Raw genomic sequence first — 26,547 nt, forward strand, 5'->3', positions numbered from 1 at the left:
ACATCTGCCCCCAATCAGCTTTTGAAAGGTCTTGCCTAATACTGTCAAAATTAGCCTTCCTCCAATTTAGAACTTCAACTTTTTAAATCTGTTCTATCCTTTTCAATCACTATTTTAAAACTAATAGAATTATGGTCACTGTCCCCAAAGTGCTCCCCCACTGACACCTCAGTCACGTGCCTTGCATTATTTCCCAAGAGTAGGTCGTTTTGCACCTTCTCTAATAGGTACATCCACATACTGAATCAGAAAATTTTCTTGTACACACTTAACAAATGCCTGTCCATCTAAACCCTTAACACTACGGCAGTCCCAATCTGTGGATGGAAAATTAAAATCCACTACCATAACCACCCTCTGATTCTTACAGATAACGGAAATCTCCTTACATGTTTGTTTCTCAATTTCCTGCTGACTACTGGCGGGCGGGGGGGGGGGGGTCTATAATACAATCCCACTGACATGATTACCTTTTTCTTGTTTCTCAGTTCCACCCAAATTACTTCCCTGGATGTATTCCCAGGAATACCCTCACAAGCACAGCAGTCACGCTATCAGTTTTCAAAAACAACACTCCCTCTCCTATCTTTTGCCACCATTGCTGCCACCGACACCCTCCCCACAGTCCTGTGCATCCCTGAGCCCATCCCCATACTTGTTATGATATCCCAGTCCCATGTTCCTAACCATGCCCTGAGTTCATCTGCCTTCCCTGTTAGGTCTCTTGCATTGAAATAAATAAGTTTATCAGTCCTACCTTGTTCTCTGCTTTGTTCCTGCCTGCCCTGACTGTTTGACATGCTCCTTTTCCCAACTCAGATTGCTCTCTTTCCTCACTTTCTCCCTGGGTCCCACCCCCTCACCTTACTAAGGGTTTGGAGGGATATGAGTCGGGTGCTGGCAGGTGGGACTAGATTGGGTTGGGATATCTGGTCGGCATGGATGGGTCTGTTTCCATGCTGTACATCTCTATGACACTATGGCTCAATAAATCCTCCTGAGCAGCTCCAGCAAATCTCCCTGCCAGAATATTAGTCCCTTTCCAATTCAGATGCAATGCCTCCTTCTTGTACAAGTCACTTGTACCTCAGAACAGATTCCAATGATCCAAAAATGTGAACCCTTCTCCCCTGTACCAGCTCTTCAGCCAAACATTCATCTGCTCTAATCCTCCTATTCCTACCCTCACTAGCACGTAGCACCGGGAGTAATCCAGATATTACCCTTGAGAGTCTCCTTTTTAAATTCCTATCTAACTTTCTATATTCTCCCTTCAGAATCTCATCCTTTTCCCTTCCTATGACATTAGTTCCAATGTGTACAATGACCTCCTGCTAGTTCCTTTCCCCTTTGACAACATTTTGCACCCTAAGATATCCTCGATCCTGGCACCAGGGAGGCAAAACAAAATGCTGATTTTCACTGCTTGCTGTGGAAATGTATGTCTGTGCCTCTGACTGGAGAATCACCTATCACAATTGACTGCTTGGAACCTGACGTACCCCTCATTACATTAGAGACAGTCTCGATACCAGAAACTTGGCTGCTTGTGCTATGTTCCCCTGAGAGTCCATTATCCCCTACCTTTTCCAAAACGGCATACTTGTTTGAAGTGGAGATAGCCACAGAAGACTCCTGCACTATCTGTCCACCCCTCCTACCTTTCCTGAAGTTAACCCATTTTCCTGACTGTATCTGCAGCTTTTCTCCCTGCCATTCATCCTACCCCACAGCTCCTGTAAATTCCTGACTGCTTCTAACTACCACTCCAATGAATCCATGCAAACTGATAGGATTTGCAACCAAAGACACTTCCTACAGACATAATCATCAGTAACATGGAAACTCTCCCTAAACTCCCACGTCTAACAGGAAGAGAATATCACTCTACTAAAGGCAAGCTTTGCTCCTTTACAATCTACAGACCCAGAAAATAGCACCACCTTTTTGCTCTAAAAAGAAAGTGCTCTACGCTAACTTAGTACTTATGGTTTTATACTTTTAAAATTTCAGCAGACAGTCAGATCTCAATAAAACATAATCAAGAAAAAAATCCCACTTCACTCACAACTGTAGACTTAAAGCTAGGTTACACATTAAAAACTATGCACTTATCTGTTCCTGTACTGTGAGCTCACCTACACTGGTTCCTCCAACGTCACTTACAAATTACAATTTCAATTTACAAAAAATTACTACAAATGAGGGGCATAGTGTATGAAGAAACATACTTTTCTAATGGTTGTCCAGTCTTCAAGTATATCAAGATCTTGTAACATGTAAACTACATAAGGACGTTTGCTGGTTAAGGAAATTCCCAGAAACTGAAAATTAATTCCGTTTCTCTACAATTTAGAAATATGATATACATACTTAAAACAGTAATAGAATGCTTAAAATATGACATGTTTTATCTTTTCATTTTTAAATTATCATAGAGAAAGATCATATTTTAAAAACATTAACAAAAACTATTTCTATACCAGAAATTAGTCTTAAATTATACATTAAAATATTAAATATTTTAGGTATTAATTTCAATAAAAGCTCTGCAAGATTATTAGATTTCCAATAGGGATAACAGCCAATGGGAGATGTTTGTGCCTGGTTACTAGTGGACTTTGTTGAAGCATTTGCTTTGTTCTAAAGATGTAGTTTTAAAAAAAGGATATCAGAGACAACCACTGGTTTTTTCTTTTTGTCTGGACTAAATGGATCTTTCCTCTTATTTTTTCTGGATTGTAGTTCATCATTCCAAAGTTCTATAAGATAGATTATAAGTTATTAATCTAGATATTTAAGCAGTGTTTTTAAACATGAAAATATTCAGTCCCTTTTGTATCAACCATGAGTAGTTTCATAATAACTTTATACACATTTGTTGGTTGACAATGAAGCAAAAACATAGTTCTATAACTGATGCAACAATTTGATTTCTTGTTCTGGATGTAGGTTTGCTCGCTGAGCTGGAAGGTTCACGTCCAGATGTTTTGTCACCACACTAGGACTGCGGGCGGCACGGTGGCACAGTGGTTAGCACTGCTGCCTCACAATGCCAGAGACCCGGGTTCAATTCCCGCCTCAGGCGATTGACTATGTGGACTTTGCACATTCGCCTCGCGTCTGCGTGGGTTCCCTCCAGGTACTCCGGTTTCCTCCCACAATCCAAAAATGTGCAGGTTAGGTGAATTGGCCACACTAAATTGCCTATAGTGTTAGGTGCAGGGGTAAATGTAGGGGAATGGGTCTGGGTGGGTGTGCTTCGGCGGGTCGGTGTGGACTTGTTGGGTCGAAGGGCCTGTTTCCACACTGGTAAATAATCTAATCTAATCTAATCTAGGAACATCGTTAGTGAGTCTCCAGAGGAAGCATTGCTAATGATTCTTGCTTTCTATTTATATGTTTGGGTTTCTTTGGGTTGGTGATGTCATGTCTTGTTCTTTTTCTTAGGGGGTGTAAATCAGGTCCAAGTCAACGTGTTTATTGATAAAGTTCCGATTGGTCATGTCGTCATGACCCTCCTTCACTCATATCCTTACATACAGATGAGGAAGGACACCACTTTGACTGGGACAACAAATCCATCCAAGGACAAGTCAAACAGAGACACGCACGAGAATTCCTAGAAGCATGGCATTCCAATCGGAACTCGATTAACAAACACAAGGGGTTAGACACCATCTACTACCCCCTGAGAAAGAGGACAGGAAATGACATCACCGACTCAAAGAAACCCAAACATATAAATAGAAAGCAGGAATCATCAGCAATGCTTCGTCTGGTGACTCACCGAAGATGTTACTAGTATGGTGATGAAACGTCTGAACATGAACCTTCCAACTCAGCGAGCAAACCTACAACCAGAATCTCAACCCGAGCTACAAATCTTCTCAAAACTCTTAGATTTCTTGTGTTTATTTTAAAGAATGCTAGAGTTTTTATTGTCCTTAAGCATTGTAAAGTGCTCATCTGCAGAACATTATATACTCTTCATGTGAACTGAGTAGCTTGCATACCTGAAGTGATGTCAATGCTGTGCCTGTCTTCTTCAAGGCGCCGAATTCTCTCCTCCAGTTCACTTTGTACAGTATCATAGAGAAGGAGCTTTTCACTCTAGTAAGCAGCAGAATATAGGTTAACTATTCTGAATTATTTTATATACATAACCACTTTTTAAAATTTCATTATTCGTGGAATGCTGTCACCGCTGGCAAGGCTGGCATTTACTGGTATCTATAGCTGTGATTGAGATGTGATAATGCTTCTTTGTCATAACATCCAATGCCATAGTTCACAACGTTTCATAAAGTTGCTAGTTACAGGATTTTGATCCTGCAATGACAGAGTAATATACGCGAAGATGGTGTATGGCTTGATGGTCATGGTGTTCTCAGGCATTTGCTTCCCTCACCTTCTAAACAGTGGAAATCAAGAAGCTTTGTAGGTGCAATCAAAGAGTAAATAATCTAATCTAATCTCAAAAAAAGTCTTGGCACAAAGGTGCAGTGCATCTTTTAGGTGGTACACAATGCAACCATGGTATCACATCAGTGAAGGGGTTGGGTTTAAGCCAATGGATGAACTGCCTGTCAAATGGACTACTTTGTTTTAAGACAGGGTGAAGTCATTTAAGCAATTTTGGATCTGCAAGCATCCAAGCAAGTGAAAAGCATTGCATCATATTCCTAACGTGCATTTTAGATGGTAGACACTCGCTCATGGCATAATAATTATTCCTCTGGTCTGCTTTAATAGCCACAGCATGTTTGGGACTACAATTTAAATTTCTGGGAAATGCCCATCTTTAGATGGGAGGGTATTCTATGATTGCAATGACATTGACTATAAGGGAAGGAGGTTAACCTCTCCAATTGCAATAATTTTCTGATACTGGTGTAGCCTGAATGATACTTGCCACTTACATCCCAATCTTGGAGGCTGTCTAGGTTTTCCTGCCTGAGGTTTAGATTGCTTCATTATCTTACTAAACACTCTTCAATTAGTGAAAAGCTTCAATTCTGAAGTTATAAACATAGGATGATGATCGATGAAGCAACGGCTTGTAGTTGGGCCCTGAAGTACTTAGAATTTCAGTATTCTAGGCCAGGATGATTGCTCTTCAACAACCATAACCATTCAGATATAACTCAAGAGTTTTTCCATTGAATTCTACTTATTTCATTCTTATTAGATGAGCGCATTCAGTCAAATGTTGCCTTGATGTAAAGAGCAGTTACTCTCATCTCACCTCTCCAAATCTATTAACTCATGTTAGGACTAAAGCTGTATAGGACATGTGCTGCCAGGTTTCTTTCCCAAAAGCAAAAAGAAAGATGGGTGAGCAAGTGCCACTTGATAGCATTGTTCCATCACTTTGCTCAGGGAATAGACAATTATCCACCTTTTTCAGAAAAAAAGCCATTTGAATAGTTCTACTTAAATAGTTTGTCTAAAGATTCAGAGTTAGTTCTGGAGACGGTCTGCCATAATAGCTTGGATACTGTAGAGCTTGTAGACTTTACTGTGTGCACTGCATTTAATCATTTCCTGATGTCACATAGGGTGAAGGAAATTAGCGGAAGACTGGCACCTGTGATGGTGGCTGTATCAGAAGACTGAAAGATTACCTAGTTAATACGACTGACTTAAGATGGTTACAAACATTTTAACCTTGGTTTTTGCACTCTCATACTGAGCTCCAGCATAATTGAGGGACATCTCCTCCAGTTTGCTACTGAACTGTCCATTATGATTGGATATTGAATGTGGCAGGACTGCAGAGTTTTGATCTGACTGGTTGCATGGGATGGCCAAGGTCTAACCATATCATGTCACTTCCGTGACGTAGCATATATTTAATCCACTGCGTGCTTCACCAGGGCGGCCTTCCATGCCTGGAGCTGATCCCACCACGTGCCTCTACATTCAGTGAACCCAAGGAAGACAGAAGAATATGCCAAGTTACAAAAGTTGCAGATTGTGAGTGGTATGTAATGCACCAGTCGCTGCTGGACCACAGAATCTCACAGATTCCTAGTTTTGAGCTGCTGGACATTTCTTTACCTATCCCATTCAGCACAGTGGTGGGTACACAACACCATGAGAGGCATTCTTAGTGTGAAGCTATATAAAGTGAAAAATAAGAGGATAGTGTACCCAAGCTTCAAATTAGGATATGAAAAAAGCACTCCCAGCATAAATCAATGACAAAACTCCTCACAAATATCTATGGGAAGTGCTATCACACAGATTAATAAAAACTAACAATCAGACTTAGAGGATCATAGCCATCAGCTATTGTTCCATATTCCTGCTCCACTGACAGATTCACACACACTGTGGAAACAGTTTAACACAGTCAGGGAAAAAAACTCAGCATGGAGACTGAATCCAATCAGATCTGATGTGGGTTTCAAAGAATTCAGTTGATCACCAATACTCTGCATCAAATGAAACAGTACTCTCCTGGTTAAGCACCACTTGGAGGCAGATAGCATGGACACAGAATATACCTGGAAGCTTCAATGTCAATTTGTTTAAAAAGGCCACTTAATCGAAAGATATTTTTGCAGATGGTGAGAGAACCAACGTGACAGAATATTGTCTTCACCCTAATCCTTACCAAGCTATCAGTTGCAGTTACAATAGTAGGAGTGACCATTGTAGAGTTAACACTGCTCACCTCCCAGTGTTGGAATGCTGCCTGGACTTCACACTCATATTGATTCTTTACAGTCTTCAAACAGAGTTCTCTATAGATACCTGTAACCAGAAAATCATCCATTTAAATAGAGAATAAAATGGGTTGATTTTTATTCATATGTTTTGACTGTTAAATTAACATATATTCAGATCACTAATGGATCAAGTGGAACTGCCTTTTCATGATTACCTTGACAGCTACGTTGCTGCTGTTAAAGGTTGCATCAAGTTGGGTTTAGAGAACAATATAATAGCGTAGATCTCTTTAGACTTGTAAAAATTGCACATGAAAATATGCGTTTGAAAAGGAAATTTTAAAATTTAATTTTTACCTGCAACTTTTGTTCGAATTTGCATATTCTCTTGTAGAGTTGCTAATGGTTCCAAATATTCAGGAGCCTTTCCTGCTATAACTTCCTCAAGTTTTGCTTCCACTTGACTTAACCTTTCCCTATATAACCTGAAAATATAAAGACTATTTGGTTAAGTTATTCACCTTGAAATTTGTTCAGCCAAATCAAATATAATTCAAAACTGGCATATCTCACATCCAATTTTGATTAGATTCCCTACAGTGTGGGAACAGGCTCTTCGGCCCAACAAGTCCCATTTTCCTCTGTCTAATGCACTCAACACTATGGGCAATTTAGCATGGTCTTTTCACCTAACCTGCACATCTTTGGAGTGTGGGAGGAAATCAGAGCACCTGCAAAAAACTCATGCAGATACGGGGAGAATGTGCAAACTCCACACAGACAGTTGCCCGAGGCTGGAATCAAACCTGGGTCCCTGGAGTTGTGAGGCAGTAGTGCTAACCAATGAGCCACCGATAAATAAACAATTTACACAGAGTATAATTAAATAAATACGGTCAAAGGTAGTTATACCTTTTATTATACATTATAAGTGTATAAGATTTATGTTTGTAGCTAGATGTTTTACACACAATCTGAAATTTCATTAACAGACTCAAATTAAAGACCCAGCCATTGTTTAATTATCTGCAGGACACAACACTGCATTAGCTGGAGGTATGATAGATGCATTCAAAAATAATGAGTGGGTGGGACAAAGAAGACAGGGAGAAACTGAAGGTGAATGGTAAAAGACCCAAATGCAACATTAGAAAAAAGTTCTTTCATTTTAGAAAAATGTACCAAGTACTTTGAATAAAGAAGCACTGCTTGAGAATGTGATAATGGCAGATTCAGCAATGGCTACCAAAATATTGGATTACTACATTAGAGAAACATTTTGTAAAATAAAAGGAAGAGGGTTAGGATATTCCGAGTTGATCTTGTACAGAGTTTGCATGGACAAAATGGACCAAATGGTTTCCCTTTGCATTGCAACCATTCTGTGGGATGTGTCTTTTAGTTCACTTCAGATACAGAATATTGAACATAAAGAACACGTAATGATTTCATTATTACTGACTATTTTTCTAAATTAACCAAACACACAATTTGCCAGAAAAACCCAATCTTCAATTATGGTAATGTATGCAGTTGTCAATTATCATATGATGACTCTCCTTGGTGTTAAGTTGGCAGCAGCTAAAAAGACATCACAAGTAGTTAGACACATCAACAAAAAAAAAGTAGGAATTAAAACACATGATCCAAACATATCTTCAGTAATCAAGTAAAAGCAAAACACTGCAGATGCTGGAAACCTGAAATAAAAACAGAAATACTGGAAAAACTCAGCAAGTCTGGTAGCATCTGTACAGGAGCAGAATTAATGCTTCAAGTCTGATAAGGACTCTTCTTCAGAATTGTTCCAAAGAGTTTTTCCAGCATTTTGAGCTTTTCTTTAGTAATAACATTTTTTTAAAAAATTGATCTGCCAATCTAACTCACTGATAGGGCCTGGAGCACCTATCACATAGATCAGATATTCTTCTTGTTCTAAACAATTATGTAAAACCCTACAGCTTAGATGGCCTAATTAGACAAGAGATAAACTTGGAGTATTTTGGTTCTGATGGAGGATCATGGGATTCCAATGGTCAACTTTGCTTTTCTCTTCACAAATGCTGTCAGATCTACTGATTTTCTCCAACAATCTGTTTTGTTTCAGATCTCCATATTTCCGGTTTGTTTTACGTAGTACTTTGGTAGAAATCTGCACAACTTCCACACATGCAAACTTCAGAAGAATCTCAGTAAAAATTTGGCTTCTAAATCTAACTCAATGAGGTGGTGGTAAATGAGATAGGTCCCTGAGGACAGTGCATATTTCAGTCAAACAAAATGAAATGCTATTTCTCATATGTATTAAAAAAAAACTCATTAAACTTTATCCTCCAATTACACTATCGCTATTATCCTCCCAATATAGCATTTTGCAAGTCCACAAATTAGTCCAATCTCCTGGATTCACCTGCCCTTCCACACAATTTATTAAAACTCTCCTGCTATAGGCACTCTCATGCAGGGGTATGTTTCTACCAGTAGCAATAGTTTTATGGTATTTCTTCCAATGCTGCCACTTGAATGTTGAACATTCTGCATTACAATCTGAGCAGTGAGCACCAGAAAGCTGTTCAGGTGTAAGAAAGCTGTGTAACCCTGTTTTCAGCTGACTCAAAGACAAATACCCATTGAAAAGATCACTGGAGATAATGGATGATGGGAAATGCCAGACTACATGTTAAGAAATATTCTCCAATTCTTTCCAAAATCTGATTTTCACAGCTTTAAGCCATGCTTTACTATTGTGCTCATCAAGTACTGCAACAAGTGCCACTTGCACTGTTTAATTTGCACTTGATATAAGGTAAAACTACACATTTTTACTAACTGACTGGTGAAGTCAAGTGTTAATGTGTTTCCCTGGAAATTGGATATATTCTACACTTTTAAGAACTTAACTTTTTCAAGGGGCTGGAGTAATCTTCTAAATTACTGTTTTATTTGGATTGATGCCGATCTAAAACAAAAAGTGGCAAGTTATCAAGGAATAATTGTACGGCTGTGGGTTTCGATAAAATGCAGTCAAAACTAAATCTAAGTTACACCAGAAAAAGAAAACTCTGCACTTTTGGCGAGATCAATTCATAACAAATGTTTCTGTTTCTAAGGATAAGATGGAATTAGAGTTAGAGTCATAGAGAAGTACAGCATGGAAACAGACACTTTGGTCCAACCCGTCCATGCCGACCAGATTTCCCAACCCAATCTAGTCCCACCTGCCAGCACCCGGTCCATATCCCTCCAAACCCTTCCTATTCATATACCCATCCAGATGCCTCTTAAATGTTGCAATTGTACCAGCCTCCACCACTTTCTCCAGTAGCTCATTCCATACACATACCACCTTCTGTGTGAAAATGTTGCCCCTAAGGTCTCTTTTATATCTTTCCCCTCTCACCCTAAACCTTTGCCCTCTAGTTCTGGACACCTCCACCCCAGGGAAAAGGCTTTGCCTATTTATCCTATCCACACCTCTCAATTTTGTAAACCTCTATAACGTCACCCCTCAACCTCCGATGCTCCAGGGAAGTCAGCCCCAGCCTGTTCAGTCTCTCCCTGTTGCTCAGATCCTCCAACCCTGGCAACATCCTTGTAAGTCTTTTCTGAACCCTTTCAAGTTTCACAACATCCTTCCAAACAGGAAGGAGTCCAAAATTGCACGCGATATTCCAACAGTGGTCTAACCAATATCCCATACAGCCACAACATGACCTCTCAACTCCTGTACTCAATAATCTGACCAATAAAAGAAAGCATACCAAACGCCTTCTCCACTATCCTATCTACCTGCAACTCCAATTTCAAGGAGCTATGAAAATGCACTCCCAAGGTCTCTTTGTTCAGCAACACTCCCTAGGACCTTACCATTAAGTATATAAGTCCTGCTAAGATTTGCTTTCCCAAAATACAGCACCTCTCATTTATCTGAATTAAACTCGATCGGCCACTTCTCAGCTCATTGGCCCATCTGGTCCAGATCCTGTTGTAATCTAAGGTAACCCTCTTTGCTGTCCACTGCACCTCCAATTTTGGTGTCATCTGCAAACTTACTATCTGTACCTCTTATGCTCACATCCAAATCATTTATATAAATGACAAAAAGTAGAAGGCCCAGCACCGATCCTTGTGGCACTCCACTCCACAGGCCTCCAGTCTAAAAAACAACTGCACCACCACCTTCTGTCTTCTACCTTTGAGCCAGATCTGTATCCAAATGGCTAATTCTTCCTGTATTCCCTGTGATCTAACCTTGCTAATCCCATGGGGAACCTTGTCAAACGCCTTACTGAAGTCCATATAGATCACATCAACTGCTCTGCCCTCAATCTTCTTTGTTACTTCTTCAAAAAACTAAATCAACTTTGTGAGACATGATTTCCCACACACAAAGGCTTGTTGACTATCCCTAATCATTCCTTGCCTTTTCAAATACATGTACTTCCTGTCCCTCAGGATTCCCTCCAACATCTTGCCCACCACTGAGGTCAAGCTCACCAGTCTATAGTTCCCTGGCTTGTCTTTACCGCCCTTCTTAAACAGTGGCACCACACTTACCAACCTCCAGTCTTCCGGCACTTCACCTGTGACTATCAATGATACAAATATCTCAGCAAGAGGCCCAGCAATTACTTCTTTAGCTTCCCACAGAGTTCTCGGGTACACCTGATCAGGTCCTGGGGATTTATCCACCTTCAACCGTTTCAAGACATCCAGCACTTCCTCCTCTGTAATCTGGACATTTTGCAAGAGGTCACCATCTATCTCCCTGTAGTCTATATCTTCCATATCCTGTTCCACAGTAAATACTGATGCAAAATATTTATTTAGTATCTCCCCCATTTTCTGTGCTCCACACAAAGGCCATCTTGCTGATCTTTGATGGGCCCTATTCTCTCCCTAGTTATTCTTTTGACCTTAATATATTTGTAAAAACCCTTTGGATTCTCCTTAATTCTATTTGCCAAAGCTATCTCATGTACCCTTTTTGTCCTCCTGATTTCCCGCTTAAGTATACTCCTATTGCCTTTATACTCTTCTAAGGATTCACTCAATCTATTCTGTCTATACCTGACATATGCTTCCTTCTTTTTCTTAAACAAACCCTCAATTTCTTTAGTCACCCAGCATTCCTTATAGCTAATAGCCTTTCCTTTCACCCTGACAGAAATACACTCTCTCTGGATTCTTGTCACCTCATTTCTGAAGGCTTCCCATTTTCCAGCCATCCCTTTACCTGCGAACATCTGCCTCCAATCAGCTTTCGAAAGTTCTTGCCTAATACCGTCAATATCAGACGTACAATGTACCATATACTTTAATACTATAATATTCCTGGAATATGCCAGGTGCTGGGATGGTATGTGTTTTCAGGTTACATTGGGTGCCATAATTCTGTGTATGCTCGGATACAGTGAGTGACAATTACCTGCAAAACACCAGATGCTGTCATTCTGTCATATCCCAGCATATATCCAATGCTGCTGTACTCTAATATTCCAGGATACACTGATACATATTATACTGGAGATCCCAGGAACAACTGCCTTGATTACGGTTTCCTATAAATGGTGCGAGCCCCTGTCTATATATTGTTCCTTTTTCTAACCTTGGCTGTTCTGGTGAAAAATCGCAGCACTCGCCCTCCTTCCTCTGATCCTAATCTGAGTGTGGTTTCTCTCTGACAATGAGAATCAGTTTATCATAAATCACTACCAGCCCGCTGTACTTCACCTGACAGGAATACTTGGCCTGATTCTTCGGATCAAACAGTACCCATTTCCGGATCTGGTAGGTCCCATTGTGATTGGGTAAGATCCCAGTGGACAAGGTCTCATCGATCAACACTCTGTCCCTCTGCAGAGTCACCTCGATGGCTTGTGGGTAAAACCCAATGACGAGACAGGACAGCCAGTTGGAATCATCCAGACGGGTAAAGGACACAATGGGGGCAACCACTCTCAGTTCTTTACTTGACAATCTGAAAATGTAGGAAGAATATAGGCACGATGGCCCAGTGGTTGGCATGGTGGTTCAATGGTTAGCACTTCTGCCTCACAGCACCAGGGACCTGGGTCTGATTGTTTGTGTGGAGTCTGCACGTTCTCCTCGTGTCTGCGTGGGTTTCCTCTAGGTACTCCGGTTTCCTCCCACAGTCCAAAGATGTGCAGGTCAGGTGAATTGGACAGACCAAACTGCCCATCGTGTTTAGGGATTTGTAGGTTAGGTATATCAATCAGAACAATTGGTCTGGATGGGTTACTCTTCTGAGGTCGGTTTGGACCTGTTGGGCCGAAGGGCCTGTTTCTGCACTGTTGGGATTCTAATTCTAATTCTTAATAAGAACTCAAAGTAAGAGTAGAGACTCATAGATAGAGATGGCCAGATATGAATAAGGATCTGTCATGAATTTCATGTCAGAAGCCTGAAAAAGCATGAAAACCTTCACACAACCTGCTAAGAAACACGTGAAGCAAGCGAGGAAGCCAAGGAGAACTTTGGAAGCAAAGGGTAACTGCCAAATTTCCAAACAGATGGTTCTCTAATGTTTGAGGATTGGGAGATTTAAAAGCAACTGTAACAGTGGCAGAATGTAAATATGAGAAAGCATTAAGAACTTGCCATGCACTAAAAGAAAACCTGCAAGAACCAGAGAAAGTTTCTCATGCAAAAATATCCTTGTTTGACTGGAAGCTAATATAGCTGAACAAGTAGAGTGGCAATAAGTGAATGGGATCTGATGCAAATACACGATTTTGAATAACCACATCCTTACTCATGGTAGATTATAGAGGTCATATAATCAGAACAAGGATGTCTACAAACCCAGGCATGAGTGAGGATCCCAGAAGCAGGTAAGAAGATAACGAGAGAAATGTTACACCACAATGAAAGGCCATTCAGCCCATCATGTCTGTGCTGGCTGAATAGACTAGTTGGTCATTTTAATACAGCACTTGGTCTGCAGCATTCCAGGTTACCACATCTTGGATGCAGATTCAGATATATCTTTCCGAAGTTGAGATTTCTGCCCCAACCACCAAACTGGACAGCAAATTCCAGACACCTTCTGGACGAAAAAGTTTTCCTTGTGTCTAGCCATCACCTTTAATCTGTATCTCCTCGCAGCTATTTTCTGCTAGAAGCACTAGCTTTAAATACTGTCCACTCTATTCAACCCCCTCAGTCTCCTCCTTCTAAAGAAAAAAATAGCTAGCCTATTCAATCTTTTCTCATGCCTGCACATTTCAAATATGCTTATTTTATCTAATCATTCACACTCCTCTTCAACTAAAATATCTACATCATCCCTCTCCACTGTGAAGCCAGAATCAAAATACTCATTAAGAATCCTGTCCCACATCCTCTGCATCCATTTAAGAATTACCATGCATGTACCTAACAGACCCAACCTTTACCTTTATCAGTACAATAAGAGAAAGAGGATGACAAAATACTTTTGGCTTTTATTGAATTTTCCTCAGCCAATGTTTCTTTGCATACCCTCCATTTACCTAATTGCTTTTTTTAACTTCATGTTTACTTTGCTTTCTGCACTCCTCTCAGCTTTATAAAATCTGTGATACAATGGATATGAAGTGCAAATCAAGATCACATAAGGCACCAAAATTGAGAACAAATCAGGTTTAGTCTGAGGCAGTTGCCAAAGAGAAGACTGCAGTCAATAGCTAGAGAAAGAATTCGAGCAGATGTGGTCATGTTATCCACCACAGAGGACTACACAGGATAGATTTTTGTTTGCTCAGTTAGGAACAATAATTCCACACTTAGCCTTAAGTAAAATTGCACTTTCAGAAATGCAATGTAAAGATAATCAGGTTTTCCCATGACAAGAAAATGAAACAGCAATACTAAGATTTCGCAAGGCCTTTCCCAGAAAGGAAACATTATGCCCTGTAAATTTAAATATCATACATACCAAGTTGCAATCTTAAAAACATAGAAACGTATTCACTTTTTCTACTTCCCTCATGCTCGGCACTTGGCTGCTTCACTGCGCCTGGGACCTGGGTTCGATTCCAGTCTTGGGTGACTGTATGGAGTTTGCACACCCTCTCTGTGTCAGCGTGGGTTAGTACCAGGTGCTCAAGTTTCCTCCCATAGTCCAAAGATGTGCAGGTTAGGTGGATCGGCCATGCTAAATTATCCATTAACATCCAAGGATAAGCAAACTAAGTGGTTTAGTCATGGTAAATATTGGGTAACAGAGATAGGGTGGGTGTGAGTGGGATGCTCTTTAGTGGGTTGGTGCAGTCTTGATGGACCAAACGGTCTCTTCCCACACTGTAGGGATTTTATGATGCTATGAAAAACAAACGTAGGCCCACTAGTGGATACTGTGTGAAAACTGTTTACAACAGCAAACAAACAACTGCTCAGATTTAAGAATATTGCTGTTGCTTGGAATGTGAAAAGTTGCCTCTCCTTGCATCAAATGGAGCTAATTGAGTCACACAATGCTGCACAGGTCTGGGCACCAAATGACATAAAGCAGAAGGACCAGCGTTATTCTGGCATCATTACATTAAGAACGTTACAGCAAAATAAAACTAAATGATGCAACTTAAAACAGGGTCTAAAATCCCAAACTTGGCATCGCGGAGTATACTAAATATATCCACTACTACAACGCATCACCATCATAACTTCTGTATGTTAAATTGTGGTAAAATGTCATAGTCATTTTATCTGTGTAGCAGTTAAAAAGGTTTAAGACAACAGATGCACATTTAGATACTTCCATGTTACAATAGGTCAGAATTTATTTTAGCAATTTAATATCACAGCTGACTTTCAACTGTGGCAATGAAGCAGACTTCAACTAAGCATGTTGGCAAGTTACTAACTTATTTATTTTCCTGTCAAATTTTGATATGAAACATTCATAAAATATTTAACCTAGCAACACACGTTAAATGCAATCTCTTTAAAGTTCTTCGGTGAGAAAGGCTTGAAGCATTAACTCAGTCTCCCAAGATGGTCTTGTAACATGTTATGTATTTTCAGCGTTTTCTGTTTTTATTTCAGATTTCCAACATGCACATGCAGTATCCTACTTTTGACACTCACATTATATCTCACTGACATGGGGTTTCTAAAGGTTGAGACTTCACACCCTTCAGTCACAACTTGAATACATATCGTATCCCACGGAGGGGACAAATTTTGCTCACAAATGCACCCTTTATAACAAGGTACCATTCTTATTGATTATTTTGGGGAATGCAAGTTAATGGTAAAACAACAAGTAGAAGGGGGTTATTTTCATGGCTTCTTTCTTTAAAAGATTAGGATTGAAAAGATTTGCAAGGAGGTTGAAGGGTTTGATCTACAGGGTGAGGCTAAATAGACTGGGGCTATTTTCCCAGGAACGTCAGAGGCTGAGAGGTGACCTTATAGAGATTTATAAGGCATGAGGGGCATGAATAGGGTGAATAGCCAAGGTCTTTTACCCAGGATAGGGGAGTCCAAAACTAGAGGGCATAGGTTTAAGGTGAAGGAGGAAAGATATTAAAGGGACCTGAGGGACAAGTTTTTCATGCAGAGGATGGTGCATGTATGCAATGAGCTGCCACAGGAGTGGAGGAGGCTGGCACAATTACAACATTTAAAAGGCATCTGGATAGGTACATGACGAAAGGATTTAGATGGATATGGGCCAAATGCTAGCAACTGAGACGATGTCAGTTTGGGATATTTGATCTGCATGGATGAGTTGGACTGAAGGGTTTGTTTCCATGCTGTACAATTCTATGACTAGAGCTGAAAATGTGTTGCTGGAAAAGCACAGCAGGTCAGGCAGCATCCAAGGAACAGGAAATTCGACGTTTCGGGTGCCCGAAACGTCAAATTTCCTGTTCCTTGGATGCTGCCTGACCTGCTGCGCTTTTCCAGCAACACATTTTCAGCTCTGATCTCCAGTATCTGCAAACCTCACTTTCTCCTCAATTCTATGACTACAAAAGTACATCCAAAGAATCTAAACGTTCAAAATAACTGAGTTTTCTAACAGTATAGCACAAAATCAAAATCAATCTGAAGTTTGCAATGCTGCAAATAAGGTATCACCAAATAGAAAACTATACTAAGACTTACTGTTCTTTTAGATCTGTAAACTGTTTCTCCAAATTGGACATCTCATCTAAACACTCTGTTCTCCTCCTTTCACAGTCTTCATCATCCATTTCTGCAAGAAATCATTATGATTGTCTCAGTAACAGACAAGAGGAAGATTGGCTAGTCAACAGGTTAACTACTAACTTTTGGTTTCTTGTACCAAGAATCAAATTAGTTTATGCTCTCGGGATGTGGGGAGAGAGGCAAGTTGTCCAGGCCGGGGGGAGGGGGGGGGGGGGGGGGGGGGGTGGGGGGGGGAGAGAGGGGTGTTGTCCAGGCCAGGGGAGTGGAGAGAGGGGAGTTATAGAGTCATGGAGATGTGCAACCTGTCCATGCCGACCAGATATCCCAATCTAGTCCCATCAGCCAGCATCCAGCCCCTATCTCTCCAAACCCTTCCTAGTCCATCCAAAACCCTCTTAAATGTTGCAATTGTACCAGCCTCCACCACTTCCTCTGGCAGCTCATTCCATACATGTACCACCCTCTGCATGAAAAAGTTGCCCCTTAGGTCTCTTTTATATCTTTCCCCTCTCACCCAAACCTATGCCATCTAGTTCTGGACTCCCTGACCCCAGGGAAAAGACTTTGCCCATTTATCCTATCCATGCCCCTCATGATTTTGTAAACCTCTATAAGGTCACCCCTCAGCCTCCGACACTCTAGGGAAAACAGCCCCAGCCTGTTCAGCCTCTCCCTGTAGCAAATCCTCCAACCCTGGCAACAACCTTGTAAATTCATTCTGAAACCTTTCAAGTTTCACAACATCATCCAGATAAGAAGGAGACCAGAATTGTACACAATATTCCAACAGGGGCCTAACCAATGTCCTATATAGCTGCAACATGACCTCCCAACTCCTGTACTCAATACTCTGACAGATAAAGGAAAGCATACCAAACGCCTTCTTCATTATCCTATCTACCTGCAACTCCACTTTCAAGGAGCTATGAACCTCCACCCAAAGGTCTCTTTGTTCAGCATCACTCCTTAGGATCTTACCATTAAGTGTATAAGTCCTGCTAAGATTTGCTTTCCCAAAATGCAGCACCTCACATTTATCTGAATTAAACTCCATCTGCCGCTTCTCAGCCCATTAGCCCATCTGGTCAAGATCCTGTTGTAATCTGAGGTAACCTTCTTCGCTACACCTCCAATTTTGGTGTCATCTGCAAACTCTTATGCTTGCATCCAAATCATTTGTGTAAATGACAAAAAAATAGAGGACCCAGCACCGATCCTTGTGGCACTCCACTGGTCATAGGCCTCCAGTCTGAAAACCAACCCTCCATCACCACCCTCAATCTTCTACCTTTGAGCCAGTTCTGTATCAAACTGGCTAGTTCTCCCTGTATTCTACCCTCATCAATCTTCTTTGTTACTTCTTCAAAGAACTCAATCAAGTTTGTGAGACATGATTTCCCATGCACAAAGCCAAGTTCACTATCCCTATTCAGTCCTTGCCTTTCTAAATACGTGTTCATCCTGTCCCTCAGGATTCCTTCCAACAACTTGCCCACCACTGAGGTCAGGCTCACTGATCTATAGTTTCTTGGCTTGTCCTTACCACCCTTCTTAAACAGTGACACTATGTTAGCCAACCTCCAGTCTTCTGGCACCACACCTGTGACTATCGATGATACAAATATCTCAGCAAGAGCCCCAGCAATCACTTCTCTCGCTTCCCACAGAGTTCTAGGGTACACCAGATCGGGTCCGGGGGATTTATTCACCTTTATGCGTTTCAAGACATCCAGCATTTCCTCTTTTGTAATATGGACATTGTGCAAGATGTCACCATCTATTTCCCTACATTCTATATCTTCCATATCCTTTTCCATAGTAAATACTGATGCAAAATACTCATTTAGCATCTACCCCATTTTCTGCAGCTCCACACAAAGGCCACCTTATTCTCTCCCTAGTTACCCTTTTGTCCTTAATGCATTTGTAAAAACCCTTTGGATTCTCCTTATTTCTAATTGCCAGGGCTATCTCATCTCCCCTTTTTGTCCTTCGGATTTCCCTCTCAAGTATACTCCTACTGCCTTTATATTCTAAGGATTCACTCGATCTATCTTGTCTATACCTTACATATGCTTCCTTTTTTTTCTTAATCTCAATTTCTTTAGTCATCCAGCACTCCCTCTACCCCCTAGCCTTTCCTTTCACCTGAACAGGAATATACTTTCTATGGATTCTCATTATCTCATTTCTGAAGGCTTCCCATTTTCTAGCCGCCCCTTTACCTGTGAACCTCTGCCCCAATCAACATTCGAAAGTTCTTGCCTAATACCATCAAAATTAGCCTTTCTCCAATTTAGAACTTGAACTTTTTAAATCTGTTCTATTCTTTTCCATCACTATTTTAAAACTAATCGAATTATGGTCACTGGCTCCAAAGTGCTCTCCCATTGACACCTCAGTCACCTGCCCTGCCTTATCTTCCAAGTGTAGGTCAAGTTTTGCACCTTCTCTAGTAGGTACAACCACATACTGCATCAGAAAATTTTCTTGTACACATTTATGAAATTCCTCTCCATCTAATCCCTTTACACTATGGTAGTCCTAGTCTATGTTTGGAAAGTTAATATCCCCGACCATAACTACCCTATTATTCTTACAGATAACTGAGATCTCCTTACAAGTTTGTTTCTCAATTTCCCTCTGTATTATAGACCCCCCCAATAGTCAATCTCAGTAAGGTGATCATCCCTTTCTTATTTTTCAGTTCCACCCAAATAACTTCCCTGGATGTATTTCCGGGAATATCCTCCCACAGTACAGCTGTAAAGCTATCCCTTGTCAAAAACGCCCGAAGGGGTGAGAGGAGAGTTGTCGAGGCTGGGGAGTGGGGAGTTGTCCAGGCTCGAGAGGGAGGGGGCGTCGACCAGGCCCGGGGGGGAGTGTGGGCGTCCGGCCCGGGGGCGGGGTCGCAGGCAAGTGAAGAGATACGAGATGGGTGATCAAGTTAGGGAAGGGGAAATTAATTATGTTTATTTATTAATAAACGTGACACGATGTTTAAGCAAGCATTAACCCGAAACAGGCCAACCACAACAAATGGGCTGCAATGCATATGAGCAGGATGCTTGAGGCCTGCCATCTCGACATAACGGGGGAATTCCGGCCTTTACCCACCTGAGCTGTCCCCATCTTCCGAGACCGAGGAACTCTCCGTGTCCTCATCATCTGAACTGCTGCCTTCGTTCTCGGGGAAGTCAACATCCATGTCTTCGTGATTATTCTCTTTCTTATCCCTAGAATGGACCGGCATATTGACCGTGCTGTTTTTTTTTGGGGGGGGGGAAGGAGTTCAAATCTCAAACGCCGGTTTTACATGAATGGCACTGAACGGTTTACTTCACCCCAACATCACATTTCGACCTGGATAGGGAGTACGGGAAGGGGGCGAGCAGTTGCCTGAGCTGACTGACAGCTTCATTGGCCATTCGCAAGCCCGGACGAGGGACGCTTTGTGCCGTAACCAGCAGGAGCGCCAATCAGCGAGGCAGAGGGCTGGGGCTGAAGGGGGATCGAATGGAAGCGCGCAAATCCATCCCTGCCGGCAGTCGGACATGTCTATGGGTCCCTGGGAGTTGTAGTGCAAGGACTCCTGATCGGCCGCTCACTATTCACCAGCTGAAACTACCATTCCCGACAGCCATCGTTCCTACGGTAGCTGCGGGCAAACAGACGTGACTAAACATCGTCGAACTGTCAGGAGACAAGTGTTGGGATGACGGAACGTTTTCAGATCAAATAGTTGGTGCTTTGGCAGGAGCGGTTTGACATGGAATGCATTTCGATTGCAAGGCCGCTGCATGAGCGCTAACGTGAAGGGTTTGTCGTTGGAGGGTGTTGCAGGCGCTCTGGTTTTGATTGAGCGTGCCGATTGTTTGTCCTGCTGAGAGCCGCCATGTTGGCGACTGACGGTTGATCTCGGGGCTGTGTTCACCCAGTTGCTGCGTTCATGGGGTCGGCGTCTTGGCCAAGTTTGATTGTTATTAGGCCGCGACCCATTTAAGAAAAAAAAAAGGAATACGCGTTGCGAAGGTGGGGAGGGAGCGGTGCTTAACCCAAGGAGCGGAATGTTCTCTAAAAAGCCTCACGGAGATGTAAGAAAATCCACACAGAAAGTCCTGGATCCGAAGAAGGATGTTCTGACCAGATTGAAGCACCTGAGGGTTGTCATAGGTCAGTATCACGCTGATGCTCATTGCTGCAACTCTAAAGACAATTTCCAGTCACCCTATCCACAGGCGAAGTATTGGCAGGATACACTTATATAGGGGTTAATCCAGTTTTTGTTTACTGATTGTTGTTAAGTCTGTTTCTAAGTTGAAATGGTTAATATTGTCTGAAATGCTGTGGCTGGTGTGTGGGTTATGTGGGTTGCAGACACATCGCAAGTTTTCTTCCTTTTTTGATATTCATGGATTTTTAAATCTTCCCGTTAGAGAATTTGATTTTTATTTTCTTTGACGGAGTGCCGAAGGGTATTGTGTTCATCATTGGAGAGTTTGATTTCGGTTATTGTGCCCCAATCAGTAATGTCAGTCATGTAAATATCCTATTCTATTTCAAAGTCGTCTGGAAATAAACACGCCCCGCACCATTATTGAAATTAAATTGTTGTTCGCAAAACGGATTATCAACTCGTAAACAGGAAACAATTGGGCTTGTGCTATCTTCAATCAGGCAGTCTGAGATTCGCGTGGTTTTCTTTATACAAGGTTAAAAGCTTAGCCAGGAAAATGTAACGGAAATCCAGCCCATCATAGATTTCTAAGTATTGCTTACTATTTTTATTTAATGTTCTATTAAACTATTGTATTTTGCTTTCAAAATAAATAGATTAAATATATTAAGCTGTTATAAAATTGAGCAACTGAAAATACATGGTATGAAGAACCAGGATGCTCATGATTCGTTCAGAGTCCCGACAGTGCAGAAAGAGGTCATTCGGCCCACTGACGCTGCATCTATCCTCCAAAGAGCATCCCCCCCCACACCCAACACCCACCCCCCACCCTACCATGGCTCATTCATCTAGCTTGCACATTCCTGTACACGACAGGGCAATTTAGCATAGCCAAGCCACCTAACCTGCACATCTTTGGACTATGGGAGGAAACCAATGCACCTGGTGGAAACCCACAAAGAAACGGAGAACAAACTCCACGCAGGTAGTCATAAAGATGTGCAGCATGGAAACACTCTTCAGACCAACTCATCCATGCTGACCAGGTATCCTAAATTAATTTAGTCCCATTTGCTAGCATTTGGCCTTTATCCCTCTTAAACCCTTCCTATTCAAAGACCCATCCCGATGCCTTTTAAATGTTGCAATTGTACCAGCTACCATCACTTCCTCTGGCAGTTCATTCCATCAACAGACCACCCTCTGCATGAAAAAGTTGCCCATAGGTCCCTTTTTAAATCATTTCCCTCTCACTTTAAATCTACACTCTCTAGTTTTGGACTCCCCTATCCTGGGGAAAAGACATTGACTATTCACCCCATCCATGTTGCTCATGATTTTATTAACTTCTATAAGGTCACCCCAGTCGCACAAAGCTAGAATCAACCCAGGTCCCTGGCCCTGTGAGGTAGCAGACTGATCACTGTGCTCTCCTGTGCTTCTGTTTAGTGCTTTCAAGCTTTTTTTTACTTACAGACATACTTTTTAATTCTGTTCAGCCTTGTGCTGAAATTTATTTAAGTTGAGGTGCATTAGCAATGCTATATTGTTTTCTCATGATGTTGTAAAGGTTTATAACATATTTTGGAAAATTGAATCGGAAAGTGGGTTTTTGGTTTATGTCTGTAAAAGGGTTAACAGGTCTGAAAGTAATTTTTAACAACAATGCTGTCAAAACAGCCTTTTCCAGGAGGCATGTGACTTAAGCCCAATGACTCAGGGTAACACCTGGGGAATTACTTGCTGAATGTTTATTAAGTTGAATTTTATGACTGCAGAAACAGATGATAGAAACATTTTGAGTTGAGATGGGGTTAATTTATACCAGGGAAGGTAGTTTTAGTTTTGCAGAAGTCTCTAGGTTCTAGAGAGTTAGAAATCTCTAGGCCATCAGATTGGAAAGAAGTCTTAAGCTGTTTCACAGCAGTCAAAGGCTGCAAAGAGGCAGTTAAGTAATAAAAAAAATTGAAGGCTGCAGATAGGAGCAATACTTACTGATCAAGTGTCTGTGAAGAAGGAACAGGTTAAATCTTTTTGCTCTCTGTGAAGTTTTGCAAAAATTGTCATTACATACAGTTGATTTCAGTCATCAATTTGTGTTCTTTTGTGGAAAATACATGTGAACTCTTTATGACTACATTTGATGACTTGTCACAGTGGTAACAAATTTTGCAAAAATAAAACTTGATTTATCAAGGTAGGTTTCTTACTGGGATCTGATGTGTCCAATATTATCATCATAGTCCATGACAATGTTAAAAGTAAGATATAAATTCAAATCAGGACCTGACCAGATACTAGCAAAATAGGGTTAGAGGTTTTGATGAACTTTCAAACACTTGATAATTTTAATTCCAGTCCAGTATTTTCTCTTAAACATAGATATTAAATTTCCAACTGGGAAATGTACATCAAGTACTGGAGGACTGGAACTACAGCTAGAGTCATATAGCATGAAAACAGACTCATCAATGCTGATCAGATTTCCTAATCTAAACTGGTCCCATTTGCCTGTGTTTGGCCCATATCCTCTCAACCGTTCCTATTCATGTACCAGTCCAAATGTCTTTTAACTGTTATAATTGTACCCACCTCTCCCACTTCCTCTGGCAACTGGTTCCATATATGCACCACCCTCTGTGAAAAAGTTGCCTCTGAAATCCCTTTTAATTCTCTCCACACCATTCACCTTAAACCCATGCTGTCTAGTTTTGGACTTCTCTACTTTAGGAAAAAGATCTTGGATATTCATCTTATCGAAGCCGCTCATGATTTTATAAACCTCTATAAGGTTACCCCTCAACCTCCAACATTCCATGGAAAAAGCCCCAGTATCTTCATCCTCTCCTTATAACTCAAACCTTCAAGTCTTGGCAACATCCTTGTAAATATTTCATAAAAATCTAAAATAAAACAGCTATGAATGTTGAAGATCTGAAACAAAAACAAATTGCTGGAGAAGCTCAGCAGGTCTGGAAGTACCTGTGGAAAGAAAGCTGAGTTAATATTTTGAGTCCATTTTTCTGTGACTCTTTGGTAGAACTGGTTGCAAAAACCGAATTATATTCATTACATAGTTGAATGTAGGAGCAGTGATAGTTATTTTCATTAAAACCTTTGGAATAGATTGCCACTTACAAAGCAAAATACAACAGCCTTGGCTCATGTTCATCTTCAAGTGAAGCAGTTGTGGTTTCAGGTTGAATTAGTCTGTCTAGTGTTAAGGGTGTGCTACACCAGCTGTGGTTCAGTTGTTTGGAGAAGATATTAAAATCAAGTCCAATCTGTCTTCTAAAGTGGATATAAAAGATCCCAAGACATTGTTTCAAAGAATCACAAGGGAAAACTCCCTTGTATGTTTATCCTTTGGCTAGATCCAGTAAGATAGATCACTTATCATTTTACGTGAATCTGTGCAAAACCACTGTACTTACTATGTAACAATATTCATTATGTTTCAAACATACTTCATTAGCTGGGAGATCTGTAGATGAGAGATGCTATATTAATGCAAGTTATTTTTCTTCATTGCTATTGGCAATATTCATTATGTTTTGAGGATTTCAATAGAAAGCTTAATTTTAATTTCAGTGAAAATGTCATTGTGATAAAATTGCAGTTCAGTAAATAAAATCTTGCAGCACAAAAAAGAACATTTCAGCCTATTGTGTTACTCTCTGAAATAGATATTGTTAACGGTACCTGAGTCCACCATCCTTTCGGTGGTTTATTCCAAATTTTAACAGCATGTGTGAAGTATTTTTTTCCCTCACTTCTCTCTTGTCAATTTTAAAACTGTAACTCTCAATTGAATTTGGCAAAGAAAGTAATTTTTCCTGTTATCTCCACTAAAACCCTTCCAAATTTTGAATACGTCCTCAGTCTTCCTTGACCTTCTCTGCTCCAAGCAGAACAATCCCAACTTTTCTGTTCATGTAACCATGATTGGTCCTACTGACAAACCCTTTCCACAGCTTTCCTAATGTGTGGTACCTAACTAATTTAATATCCCTATTTATAAAGCCATTTTTCCAATACGCTTTAACCGCGTTGTCAATTTGCTCTGCACATGTAGATTTCAAGCTTTCATGAATTTGTGAATATTTATTTCCATGGGCTCTCCAGTCCCTCAACAATACAATACTTTTTAGATTATCTTGTCAGTTTATGTTGTTTCTTCCAAAGTGTGGCACATCACAAATTTCTGCAATAAATTATGTCTGTCTGTTGTCTTAATTCATCGGGGCCACTATTCCCTAGAGTTGTCTCAAACATTGTGTACTTATTTTAAAATCTTTAATATTTCCCAATTTTTGAACAAGGTCTCTGTAGTTAGCAAGAATTAGTATTTATTACAAGTAATTTGACTCGAACTGCAGATAAATCATCAGCGAATAATACTATAAATTAAAACTGCTCCCTGAACTCTTCCTTACAGATAGACAGAGGAAAGAACTGGAGACCTCTTTGTACAGCATTTTGTTGAGCTGGTACTTGCTTATCTGAACATTTCTTTCTAGCATTCTCTTTTTCAGAATGCTTCTACTGGTTTGCAAGAGGCACTGATATTAATTAAAAGTCACAGCTTACAGTAACTGTAGAAAGAAAGTTGAATTGGTTTTCTTCAGGTTTGAAATGAGTTTTGACTGCAGAGAACAGAGACAGCTTCTCAACTAGTGAGGATCAAATCCCGTCTCTGTTACTTCTTCCCAGTTCCAAACTATTCAGTTACCTGACAAGCAATCTTGCTGCTACTGGGAGGCAGTAGACTTCTCATTACGAGTTAATAGATCAATCAATTTCAGTTGCCACCCAACTGAGTCTGTACACAACTCCTCAGCTCCTGGCTTATACTACCACTTCAATTGGTTTGATGTTATACATGGGTGTTGGGTTATTTGCTTTTCAAAATATGAAACCACCATTCAAAGCACTGTTTTTGAAAACAATTCTTTCTTTTTTAGTTCAAAATTTTACAATGTACAAAAATAAAAATACATATTTCTTACACTATTCAATCCAACTGTTTATATTCAGTGCCTATCCTGCTCACAATTTACCATTTTACCAAGTTTTGTCACCAGCAACCAAATTCAGGTCTTTTATATAAAACAAGAGAGGTTATGGTCCTAATCTGGTGTTCCCCACGACATAATTTTCTACAGTCAGAAAAATGTTTGCTCATTGCTCAGTAACTCAAATCTTGTCCCTCTCTCTTTCTAACTTTTCTTAGGCCCACAAACCTGCAGTGCTGACTTCTTGCCTTGGTGGCCATGCCTTTACTGTTCAGACTCATAGACATCTGCAGCCTGGAAAATGGCTCTCTAGTACATTTCGTTCACACTGGTTAAAAATAATTGCTGAATTATTCTAGTCCAGTTTTCTAGTACCTTGGCTCATATCCTTATATGCCTTGATGTTGCAAGTGCACATCTAAATACAATTTAAATGATTTAATGGTTTTTGCTTCTATCACCCTTCTAGGTAATGTGTTCCAGATTCCCACCACCTTCTGGATGGCAACGTTTT

At 40.7% G+C, this 26,547-nt stretch overlaps 2 protein-coding genes across 10 annotated transcripts in view; one reads left to right on the forward strand and one right to left on the reverse strand.

Annotated features, from left to right (window-relative positions):
• The window catches only part of brms1la (BRMS1 like transcriptional repressor a), a 33,547-nt gene extending 13,311 nt beyond the window's left edge, over window positions 1-20,236 (reverse strand). Inside the window, exons 1-7 of the mRNA XM_060828400.1 lie at window positions 19,956-20,236; window positions 16,794-16,884; window positions 7,035-7,162; window positions 6,683-6,762; window positions 4,017-4,113; window positions 2,673-2,762; window positions 2,232-2,296 (exon numbers count right to left, since the gene is read on the reverse strand). Of these exons, the coding sequence (XP_060684383.1) occupies window positions 2,232-2,296; window positions 2,673-2,762; window positions 4,017-4,113; window positions 6,683-6,762; window positions 7,035-7,162; window positions 16,794-16,884; window positions 19,956-20,091 (687 nt within the window). The 5' untranslated portion in view covers window positions 20,092-20,236. The remainder of the gene's footprint in view (window positions 1-2,231; window positions 2,297-2,672; window positions 2,763-4,016; window positions 4,114-6,682; window positions 6,763-7,034; window positions 7,163-16,793; window positions 16,885-19,955) is intronic.
• Window positions 20,237-20,529: 293 nt separating this feature from the next.
• Window positions 20,530-26,547, forward strand: part of ralgapa1 (Ral GTPase activating protein catalytic subunit alpha 1) — a 319,967-nt gene continuing 313,949 nt past the window's right edge. For all 9 annotated transcript variants that reach the window (XM_060829079.1, XM_060829081.1, XM_060829087.1 and 6 more), the window contains exon 1: window positions 20,530-21,011. In XM_060829079.1, coding sequence (XP_060685062.1) covers window positions 20,906-21,011 — 106 coding nt within the window. In that variant the 5' untranslated portion in view covers window positions 20,530-20,905. The remainder of the gene's footprint in view (window positions 21,012-26,547) is intronic.

Source organism: Hemiscyllium ocellatum, chromosome 8 (assembly GCF_020745735.1).
Source record: "Hemiscyllium ocellatum isolate sHemOce1 chromosome 8, sHemOce1.pat.X.cur, whole genome shotgun sequence".
In the NCBI taxonomy this organism is placed as follows: Eukaryota; Metazoa; Chordata; class Chondrichthyes; order Orectolobiformes; family Hemiscylliidae; genus Hemiscyllium; species Hemiscyllium ocellatum.